This window comes from Bufo gargarizans, chromosome 1 (genome assembly GCF_014858855.1).
Source record: "Bufo gargarizans isolate SCDJY-AF-19 chromosome 1, ASM1485885v1, whole genome shotgun sequence".
NCBI classification, from domain to species: domain Eukaryota; kingdom Metazoa; phylum Chordata; class Amphibia; order Anura; family Bufonidae; genus Bufo; species Bufo gargarizans.
Genome location: NC_058080.1, coordinates 45968098 through 45980236, shown reverse-complemented (window position 1 = coordinate 45980236; position 12139 = coordinate 45968098). Strand labels below are relative to the sequence as shown.

The following is a 12139-nucleotide window of genomic DNA, read 5'->3' as shown; positions in this document are numbered from 1 at the left end:
CGTGTGTCGTTTTTCCAGCAGCTCTCTCCCTATCACAGCTGAGGAGGCAGTTGAATGATAGAAATAAGCATATACGTCCACCTGAGCAAGGTGGACAGAGAAATAAGAAAGAAAACAAACAGCAGGTGGCGCTGAACAGATGCATTTTATTGAATAACTTACTGGCTGTACACAATTTTTATTTAAATGCAATTACAAAAGTATTGAGAACTGTAAAATATTTTTCATGAGACAACCCTTTTAAGGATTAATTTGTTGCTTCATTTTTAGTATAAATTATTTTTTATTTTTTTGGGATCCCGGATCGGAACAGAGCATCAAATTTGTCTTTTCCTTAAACCAAAGGCAAACTTCTCAAGTGGAAACACTGCCACATTGTGACATTACCCCGGTAATGTGCAGCCATTAGCCGATAATTGAGCGGGCCTCCCCATGATTGTAGTCAGAAGAGGTGACTTAATTCCTGGTGGATTATTGAAGCGCGACCATCTCGTTCGGCGAGAACATTCCCAAACCCATAAATCATACCTTAAACGGGCTGACAGTCTTTCTAATTTCTTACCTCCAATATTTGCTTGAATTATCATGAATTGTAAATGAAACTGACACGGCTAAGTACAAAAATTGCTTCTCGATGAGCTTCAGGAAATACAAGTGGGCATTTTTTAAACTTTCGGAAAGCGCCTGGCGTATATGAGAACTGATGTCTTGTAATCAGATTAGTGACATTTCCATCTTGAAAACTCTCTGAAACAAGCAGATATTGGTTAATTGAGGCAGCGCCGAGCTAAGATAACTTTTTCAGCATTTATAGCTGACATTTCTTGTAGCGCATCAGCAACACATGACCGCAGCCTTAAAGGGGCGGCAAAAAGATTGGTTCTTATGAGCTATGGCGATGACATATTTCAAGTTCTGTATATTTATACATCTGTAGGACATTAGACTCAAGACAATATTGTCCCCTTAACCACTTAGTGTCCAGCTGTTGTGGACCTTGGTGGGCAAGCAGTTTTTTTTTTCACTTTTTCATCTTCACATTCCAAGGGCTATAATGTTTTTATTTTTCCATCAATGTAGTTGTATGAGGGATAATTTTTTGCAAGACAAGTTATAGCTTTTAATGGCACAATTTTGGAGTATTTATAGCCTACTGATGAACTTTTATTAAAGGGATTCTGTCACCAGGTTTCACCCCTGTCAGCTAAACATATGCTGATGTTCAGGGCCTCATCAGGATTCCTAATGTGGGCTTCTAAATGTGATCCGTAGCCTTATTTTGCTAAAAAAACTGCTTTTACTAACCTGTCACTCAAAGAAATAAGGTGCCCAAGGGGATGTCAAGGGATGCAAGCTGCCGGCCGCACCCGCCGCCGTTCGTGCCCAGCGCCGCCTTTCCAGATTTCTGCGCCGCCTCCTAATCCTCTGTGCGCTCTCCCTCCCTCCCCCCTCCTCCTGCTGTAAGATCTCGCGCGTGCGCACATGGCTCTGCCAGAGTGCAAGCCATACCGGGGTTGAGCGAAGTGCCGGCGCATGCGCACTTCGCTTTAAGAAGCCAAATCGAGAAGTCCGCACGGGCGCATCAGGGAGAGCTATGTGCGCACGAGCGAGATCCTACAGCAGGAGGAGGGGGGAGGGAGGGAGAGCGAGAGGCGGCACAGAGGATTAGGAGGCGGCGCAGAAGTCTGAAAAGGCGGCGCTGGGCACAAACGGCGGAGGGTGCGGCGGGCAGCTTGCATCCCTTGACATCCCCTTGGGCACCTTATTTTTTTGAGTGACAGGTTAGTAAAAGCTGTTTTTATAGCAAAATAAGGCTACGGATCACATTTAGAAGCCCACATTAGGAATCCTGATGAGGCCCTGAACATCAGCATATGTTTAGCTGACAGGGGTGAAACCTGGTGACAGAATCCCCTCAAGGGCTCATGCACATGGTGGTAACTGCTTTCGTGTGGGCGTTCCGCATTTTGCAGAGTGGAACATCTGGCCCATAATAGAACTGTCCTATCCTTGTCCATAATACGGACAAGAGTAGGACACGTTCTATTTTTTTGCTGGTGCCGCGGAGTGGACATATGGATGCGGGAAGCACACCGTATGTTGTCTGCATCTTTTATGGCCCCATTGATGTAAATGGGTCCGCATCCAAACCACAAAAAATGCGGATCGGATGCAGACAAAAAATACGTTTGTGTGCATAAGGCCTAACTCTTTCTGGGGGTGACATGGGAAAAACAGCAATACTAACGCTGAGTTTTTATGTTTTTCAGTATCAAGAAAATCATAACTTTACTCTCCCGGTTCGTACAATTACAGTGATAACAAATATGTATTTTTTTTTTTACGTTTAACTAATTCTGCAAAATATAACTTCTTAAAAAAAAAAAGTTCTTTCATCTCCTCATCCCAAGATCTATAACTTTTCCTATTTTTCGTTCTACAAAGCTATGTGAGGGTTTGATTTTTGCGGGACGACTTGTAATTTTCAGTGGTATCCTTTTGGGGTACATAACACCTTTTCATCGCTATTTATTTTTATTTTTATGGCAAACAAGCAAAAATCTGTAATTCTGTTTTATTTTTTTATTTTTTTATTTTTTTTACTGCATTCACTATACTGGACAAATGACATGATAACTGTGTAGTGTGAGTTGTTACAGATGCAGTGATCAAATATATGAAAGATATTGAAAAGCTTTTTTTTTCGATGGTAAAAGGTGTGTTTTTTAACTTGAATTTTTTTTATTTAATTAAAAATGTTTAAACTGTTTTCCTACAAGGGGACTTAAACAGGCAAAATTTTGATCACTTCTACTTTCAGCGCTATACTGCTGCAAGACATACACTTCATTAGTCCCCAGGCTGCCATGGAAAGACATCGGCACCCTGTGATCCCATTCATGGGGTTCCAATGGGAGACAGAGGGAGTTCCGTTCCTCTAAACCACTAAGATGCTGCGGATGCTATTGACTGCGGCATTTAAGGTGTTAGATAAACCTGGCCGGCAACAGTCCACATACTGGGGGACTGTTGAATCTGAGATTAACAGTGACCTCAAAAACGAAGGACCTGTATCTTGCAATAGACCATACAAACCAATAGTCCACATACTGGGGGACTGTTGAATCTGAGATTAACAGTGACCTCAAAAACTAAGGACCTGTATCTTGCAATAGACCATACAAACCTATTTAGCCCATCTTGGAGATTTGAGGTACTGTACTAACACAACTTTCTAAACAGAGCTCCAGTGAATTAAAAGGCCTTTTATGTGGACTGGTTGAGTCAAAAAGTTCTAGTTCAAACCAAAAATTTTAAAGGTCTGAGTTCACAGATGTAATCTTCTGATGTGCATCTATGATATCTCAAGAATTTAACATTTGGGTGTATTCATATGTTAAAGAGATTGTCTCACTTCAGCATGTACAGGAAGTTCATACAAGACACTTACTAATGTATTGTTATTGTCCACATTGCTTCCTTTGCTGGCTGGATTCATTTTTCCATCACATTGAACACTGCCCGTTTCCATGGTTATGACCACCCTGCCATCCATCAGCGGTGGTCGTGCTTGAACAATGCAGGAAAAAGGGTGTGAGGCCCGTCTCAGTCATCATTTTAGGCATTGAAAATAGTCTAAATGTAAAACATCAAGGAAGCTGGCTTTCATTTAGACTGGCGCTGGATGCGTCCAAGTTATGTAGAGGCTGACGCCATCAGATATAGGGGTTATTAAGACCGACATCTAAAACCCTGGTCTTAATAAATGACCCCTTTAGTTCTGCTACATCTGTAAATGCAATACTATTCAAATACTTATCCCCCATGTAGTGTTGGTCAGATCTTTGGAAAATTCTGCACCTCCCATAGATTGATCTGTCATTGTGTAGAGTTGTTGTGTTTGATAGGTTTATTAGTCAGTGACAAAACCTCTCCAGAGATTTCCGATTTCATGTTGTATAGCCATACAGCTATGTCAAGAGGAAATTTGTCTTCGATATATATGACTTGAATGAACATTGTACTTTTTCTAATACATTTTAATTCCTAATTATCATTCATTATTCTTTTATTATTGGTGGCAGGTCATGAAACGCACCAGCATGGAGATGCAATGTATTATTACATTAAAACCAGAACACTTAGTCTCTACTTTAAAGGGAACCTGACATCCAGATATTCAACATTCAACTATGTGCATTACCTTATTATTTCAAGCATGTTGTCCCCCACGGTGCTGTTATTCTGCTTTTATGTTTGATGGTTGCAGAGAAAATCAACTTTATTCCACGCTCCTGATGTATGCTAATGAACACATTGAAGTCCCGTTTGATGCACCTTCTTCCTGCCTCCTGGCCCTTGATTGACATTTCAGAGCGCTGGTAACATCATCCCCTCACCTCCCTACATCTCACACTCTGTCGCATCCAGGGCTTACAACGCCTGGCTTCACTGGTAGAGCGCTCATGGTCATCCATGATACGAGCAAACGTTCCAGGTTCACACCTTGTCTGTTGACGGCACAGAGAAGTGCAAAAGCCAGATGCTGTACACCCATCTTCTCTGAGCAGCACCCTGGACGGGACAGAGTGTGCCAGCGCAAGATGTTCGTGAGATGTGGGGAGGCGAGGGGAGGATGTGCAACGTGCCTCCCCCATGTCGTAGTTTTATTCTGGCCGCCTCTCAGCATGTTTGCCGTGCTGCCGTCGGAACTCCGGCCTGCCCCCACTATAGTCAATGGGGCCAGAGCGGACCTCCAACGGCACGCGTGCTCTAGCAGCAGCAGGGATCCGGCAGGCTGTTCACCCGCCGGAACAGCCTGCCAGAGAAGGCTGACGCTAGCGTGAAAGTAGCCTTACTTGAATTACCTTGCATCCAGATAATATTTTTGGGTAATTTTTGGGGTTTTGGGTAAACCGGCAGGTAAAAGTTGGATAATTTGCATTCTCTTTCTGCTGTGCTAATCTCTGGCTTCAGTCTGGTAGCTGGACTTTCTGGTATATTTGAGTGTGGTGCCTTTGGCCGTTGAGCCCTTCATAATACACTGTCTATAATCTGCAAGGAGTTGGGGTGCTTTATGAGCTGCTTCCCCTTTAAGACTCCTACTGCAGGAGTGGGGGAACTCCCCTCAGTGCGCCATGTCTCTTCTCTCTCCAACTCTCGACTATCAACTAACTATAGCTTCCTGCAACCCATCCCTTGGTAGGAAACAGGACTAGCCCACTTCTGCTCAAAAGGGGGAGAAAGGAATGGTAAGTTCCATTCTAACTAAAGATCTTTCTCCGCCATATACACTGCCACCTGATGGATAACCAGGCACATTACCTGTAAAACAATTCATAAGTTACCTAGCCATGTTATTACCCATTACCAAAGGACCTGGAATAAAATACACAGATGACATTATTTGTTAGCCATTAGAGACAGTAGCAGGGTGAAAGAACGGTAGTGCCTGCTCTGTGGTACTACAGATGTTACCATTGCTCTAAAATGTCAATCCATGATGCATGCAAAGCTTCCAGGTGCACACAATCTCCCTTGTCTGTTGTAGGTGTAGAGAATCGCTGAAGCCAGGTGCTTTACACCCACCTCCAGTGGGCAGAAACCTAGACGAGATAGAGTCCACCAAAGCAAGATGTTCGTGAGATGTGGGGAGGCGAGGGGATGATGTTACCACTTCTCTAAAACGTCAATCAAGGTAGAGGGTATAGCGAACTTGACTTAAAGTATGCAAGAGCCAGACTCCTTAACTTCAAAGTGCTCATTATCATACGGGAGGAGCAAGGAATCAATTAGATTTTCTCGGCAACCATGTTGGATAATTTTACTTTTGGTCTGCTAAAATGTACAAGTTTATGGCATGATCAGTCGATTTTGATTGCTTGCTACTTTGTGATAGCCACAGGGAGTTGAGAGCGATAAGTATCTAATTAGTGGGGGTCCTCTGACCACTCTGAAGTCTTTGACCTCTTGGACCACCCCAATCATTCATGCTGCATTGAACTCTATGGGACGGTCGAAGAGATGTAGATGCTTCACACACTCTGGGGACTTAAAGACACTCTTCTCAGGATAAGTGAGAGGTACACTTATCACCTCTCCCATGGTTCTTTTGGAGGGACAAACCCTTTAAATCTCAAATTCATTCTATGGATTATAAAAAAAATTCAAAATTTGCCAACACGCCCAGTCACTCTCCTCACAGCCGGATCTCGGAAAAGTTATCCTCTGTTCACTGAAAGACAGCTAATGACTTTCTTCCCTGCTTCTCAGAAAGGAGCCGAGACTCTGTAATAGGAAGTCTGCAGGGGAAGTAAGAAGGGACTATATTGTCAGCTGCCAGAAGGGGAAGGAGACTGATTCTACCGAGATCCTGCCACCAGCAACACCACGGGGGACACACAGAAGCCAAAAATGATGATAATTATAAAAAACGACTTTAAAACAGCTGTTATCAGCCTTTCAGGACTTTTGATATAACAAATAGTTCATAAGAACCCTTTTTATTTGGACAATGTATAAAGTTAGGCTATGTTTTATGTGTTAGTCACCATCTGTGCAGGTCGCTGGCGTGCCATAAAGTTTTGTAAAGCTCCAGAATGCATCAGAGAACTTTTTAGTTAATGATTAGGCATTTGCCGACTGCTGCTTTGAGACAACAGAGGACTATGCAGCACAACAAAGACTTGTCCCATTTATCTGTCTTAAAATGACAGCGTTGCCGAGAGCTTCTGTAAGCTATTAGAGCGCTGGGGTGATTAAAAGAGTCCGCGTGTCGATAATATCTGCCAAGAGGTCACAAAACCGCCGAGTATGTTCTGGCCTCATCCTCAAGTGTCTGGTTCCCCCTCATCTTTCACTTGTGATGTGTTTGATGAGGCTTCTGATCTTCCTTTGTTTAGGATATGTATTTCATTCCGTCTGATGTTGGGGAGAATTATACAGCTGTGCCTTCGAGCACCGTGGTCAATATTCCCTTCATCTGTCTTCAGGTTCATCAAGAATACTTAGATTAAGGAACACTAAAATGGTTGATATAGCTGGTGCATGGAGATGTGTGTGTGTGAAGGGGGGGGGGGTGCGTTTCATAAAAAAAAATAAAAAAATCAACAATTGTATTTTTCCACCATCTCCAATTTTGGCAATATTGTGCCATATTTTTATACAGCCAAATGTATGGTCCCATTGAAAAGGATTATTGCTGTATTCGGGATCTTAAATATGGTGTCTGAAAAATGGAATGTCCCCTTTTTCAGAAAATGATCGACTGTTTTTCTGTTAAACATATTTAGAAATAATTTTTGGTGGTGTTTTTTATTTATTTTCCATGTCACTACATTTATTTTTATTTTATTTATTTGTTTATTTATTTATTTTTTGAGGGTGGGGGTAGAGTGGGACGTTGCATTATTGGATAGGAAGATGGAGCAATGGCAAGTGCTCAGTTCCATCTTTCAATGGTTACCAGCTGTTTTTACTGTTAAAAGCTGTGGTGGGGAGAGAGCTGCAACAGAAAGGACACACCCACTGAGCTGATAATCCAAATGAAATAAATGGGTGGAGACAGCAGGTCACGTGTTCTTTTAATTCCAGATGCGATGTTTCAGCTAAAGAGCCTTTATGTAGCATTTAGCCAAAATGTTGCATCTGAAATAAAAGAACGCAATGGGACATGCTGTCTCCATCCATTTATTTCATTTGGATTATCGGGGGATTGAACCTCCTGTACACCACAGGAGATGGACACCCACTATTTTATTACTTGGGGTGCCATTCACATTGGAATTTGATTACAGACCCCGAGCTGCGATAGGAAGAGAGCTGCAGCAGAAAAGGCACAACCCCTGAGCTGTGATAGGAAGAGAGCTGCTGAAGAAAAGGCACACCCCCTGAGCTGTGATAGGAAGAGAGCTGCTGAAGAAAAGGCACACCCCCTGAGCTGTGATAGGAAGAGAGGTGCCGAAGAAAAGGCACACCCCCCTGAGCTGTGATAGGAAGAGAGCTGCAGAAGAAAAGGCACACCCCCTGAGCTGTGATAGGAAGAGAGGTGCCGAAGAAAAGGCACACCCCCCTGAGCTGTGATAGGAAGAGAGCTGCAGAAGAAAAGGCACACCGCCTGAGCTGTGATAGGAAGAGAGCTGCCGAAGAAAAGGCACACCCCCTGAGCTGTGATAGGAAGAGAGCTGCAGCAGAAAAGGCACACCCCCTGAGCTGTGATAGGAAGAGAGCTGCAGAAGAAAAGGCACACCCCCTGAGCTGTGATAGAAAGAGAGCTGCAGCAGAAAAGACACACCCCTGAGCTGTAATAGAAAGAGAGCTGAAGCAGAAAAGACACACCCCTGAGCTGTGATAGAGAGAGAGCTGCAGCAGAAAAGACACACCCCTGAGCTGTGATAGAGAGAGAGCTGCTGAAGAAAAGGCACACCCCCTGAGCTGTGATAGGAAGAGAGCTGCTGAAGAAAAGGCACACCCCCTGAGCTGTGATAGGAAGAGAGCTGCTGAAGAAAAGGCACACCCCCTGAGCTGTGATAGGAAGAGAGGTGCCGAAGAAAAGGCACACCCACCTGAGCTGTGATAGGAAGAGAGCTGCAGAAGAAAAGGCACACCCCCTGAGCTGTGATAGGAAGAGAGGTGCCGAAGAAAAGGCACACCCCCTGAGCTGTGATAGGAAGAGAGCTGCAGAAGAAAAGGCACACCCCCTGAGCTGTGATAGGAAGAGAGCTGCCGAAGAAAAGGCACACCCCCTGAGCTGTGATAGGAAGAGAGCTGCAGCAGAAAAGGCACACCCCCTGAGCTGTGATAGGAAGAGAGCTGCAGAAGAAAAGGCACACCCCCTGAGCTGTGATAGAAAGAGAGCTGCAGCAGAAAAGACACACCCCTGAGCTGTAATAGAAAGAGAGCTGAAGCAGAAAAGACACACCCCTGAGCTGTGATAGAGAGAGAGCTGCAGCAGAAAAGACACACCCCTGAGCTGTGATAGAGAGAGAGCTGCAGCAGAAAAGACACCCCCCTGAGCTGTGATAGGTAGAGAGCTGCAGCAGAAAAGACACACCCCTGAGGTGTGATAGAGAGAGCGCTGCAGCAGAAAAGGCACACCCGCTGAGCTGTGATAGGAAGAGAGCTGCAGCAGAAAAGACACACCCCTGAGCTGTGAGAGAGAGAGCTGCAGCAGAAAGACACACAGCCCTTGAGCTGAAATGGAAAGAGATCTGCGGCGGAAAAAAACACACCCCTGAGCTGTGATAGGGAGAGAGCTGCAGCAGAAAGAACATACCCCTGAGCTGTGATAGAGAGAGAGCTGCAGCAGAAAGAACACACCCCTGAGCTTCCATCTTGATATAAATCCAGCAGAGCAATGCATGTGGGGATCCATGTGAGGTACAGGGCTGGTTCTAGCTTTGTTAGAAAGGAATTGTCATGGACTATATGATGTCTCATTTTTTTACATTAATTATGGGGCGACCCCTTTAATATAGGAGTACAATAATTCTTCCCCATCCTATGAATTAGTGCAATCCAGGAAGGTTCAGTGGTATCTGATTTATGCTTCCAGAAGAACTGCTGCTGATGTTGTGTTATCTGCTATCAGGTCAGGCTCTCTGTTTTTTTTTTTACTTTTTTGTCTTCATTTTTAGAAGAACAGATTCTCTTGCAGCGTTTAGTAGAACACTAAAGGCCCCATAAAACTGGATAGAAGTGTAATTGATGCCTGTTAGCAGGCGCAGAGGTCACCTTGTGCTTATGTTTTACACAACAAAAAACTCATTCAGCAAACCATCTGTTGAGGGATTTCTTGCCAAACATAAAAGAAAAACACTTTTCACAGAATTATATATTGCCCAGCAAATCAGAAAAGGTGAAATTTGAAGTTTTCATGATTGCTATCTTTTTTTTCCATTGCTATTTTGATTGTCTGTAATGAAGGACATATACAATGCTTGGAATTGAGCTCAGTTGGAGAACTGAAAGTCCCAGCATGCCTTACCAGCCTGGAAGGGCATAGAGAAGTCAGTAAAAATAGTTCTGTAGAATTTACAGACGAGTGGTAGGACAGACTGGAAGGTGCAGTATGAAAGCTGTAAGATGCGGCAAAGTAGTGATCATAGGACCCTGGTGCCTGAAGGGGGTACAGGGTAATGGGGAAAGGTGAGATAAAAGATTCGAGGGGAGATTTATCAAAACTGGGGTAAAGGAAAACTGGATTACTTGCCATAAAAACCAGTCAGATTTCACATTTCATTTTTCAAAGGAGCTCTAAAAAAATTAAAGGTGGACTCGGGATTAGTTGCTATGGGCAGCTACTTTACACCAAAATGATAAATCTCCACCATTCTGCTGGAGATCGGAGCAAAAATAAAAGAAACAATAGCAATGGTGGCTCTACCTCTGCTACATGTCATACATATCTGTTAGACATATGTCACATTCTATTTTTAGATTGTGCAGCTTGATGGTATCAGACACAGTGGTGTGAAGTCATCTCCAAACAGTGGTGGTTGCTCCAGGTAGAGCATCTGCTCCATGGCCAAATAGTTACCACTATACCTCTGTCAGTGCACATAAGTAGCGGGTTCATACCTCAGATCTAGATGACTGACATGTCTGTCTGTCTGTACTGTGTGTGGACTGTCAGACTATGCACCACCCTCCTCCCTTCCACTGAGCTCTTCCTTCTTTCCTTTCTATCTAGTTTTTCCTTCCCTCCCTCCCATATAGTGGCTGAATTTATTAATAATGATGTAGAAAAAGACCCCCAACAATAAAACAGAGGCCTCCTCAGGTTGTTTCTAAAAGACGACAGATCTTGTCACATTTTGTTGAATGGATGTATCTTTTTCTTTATTTTATCCTTCCCTCCTTCCTTCCTTCCCTATTCCTTCCTTCCTTATTTCTTCATTCCTTCCTTCCCTATTCCTTCCTCTTCCATATAGTGGCTGAATTTATTAATAAAGATTTAGGAAAAAGACCCCCAACAATACAACAGAGGCCTCCTCATGTTTTTTCTAAGAGACAACAGACAGAACTCATAACATTTTGTAGAATGGATGTCTCTTTTTCTTTATTTTATCCTTCCTTTCCTTTTCCTTCCGTCCTTCCCTATTCCTTCCTTCCTTGCTTCCTTCCTTATTCTTTCCTTGCTTGCTTCCTTCCTTCCTTATTCATTTCTTCCTTGCTCCCTTCCTTCCTTATTCCTTTCTTTCTTCCTTGCTCCTTTCCTTCCTTATTCCTTCCTTCCCTCCCTCCCTTCTTCCTTCCTTCCTTACTTCCCTATTCCTTCCTTCTTTCCATATAGTGGCTGAATTTATTAATAAGGATTTGGGAAAAATACTCCAAACAATACAACAGAGGTCTCCTCATGTTTTTTCTATGAGTTCTGTCTGTCGTCTCATTTTTTTTGAATGGGTGTCTCTTCCTTAATTTTATCCTTCCCTATCTCCCTTCCTTCCATTTATTTATTTTATGCACTTATATAGCACTACTATATTCTACAGCACCTTACAGACATTATCATTGCTTGCTCTCTCCAATGGGGCTCACAATCTAAATTTCCTATCAGTATGTCTGTGGAGTGAGGGAGGAAACCGGAGAACCTGGAGGAAACCCACACAAACAAGGGGAGAACATACAAACTCCATGCAGATGTTGTCCATGGTCGGATTCTAACCCCGGCGCTGCACGGCAACAGTGCTAACCACTGAGCCACCATGCTGCCTGTACTTTCTTTCTTTCTTTCTTTCCAATGAATAAATATTTTTCTTCTTGTTCCCACAGAATAAGATCATCCTAGACCCCATGACCTTCAGTGAAGCCCGCTTCCGGCCATCTCTTGAGGAGAGGTTGGAGAGCATCATCAGTGGGGCAGCCTTGATGGCGGACTCCTCATGCACCCGCGACGACAGGAGAGAGAGAATCGTGGCCGAGTGCAATGCCGTCCGTCAAGCCCTTCAAGACCTACTGAGCGAGTACATGAACAACGTAAGTCTCCTCTCTTTGCTTTTTACCGTCAACCGGTGCATTGACTGACACTTTTGAAAAAAAAAAAAAAAAAAGATCATAGGAGAGCTCGAATTTTGCCAACAACATGACAATTATTGTTACCGGGAGGGAGAGCTAATCTTTCGAAACACTTCAATAAGTA

General features: G+C 43.5%; 1 protein-coding gene across 6 annotated transcripts in view; it reads left to right on the top strand.

The window, feature by feature from the left end:
• Window positions 1-12139, top strand: part of CTNNA2 (catenin alpha 2) — a 1975930-nt gene that overhangs the window by 294794 nt on the left and 1668997 nt on the right. For all 6 annotated transcript variants that reach the window (XM_044295267.1, XM_044295273.1, XM_044295260.1 and 3 more), the window contains one exon: window positions 11773-11976. In XM_044295267.1, the coding sequence (XP_044151202.1) occupies window positions 11773-11976 (204 nt within the window). The remainder of the gene's footprint in view (window positions 1-11772; window positions 11977-12139) is intronic.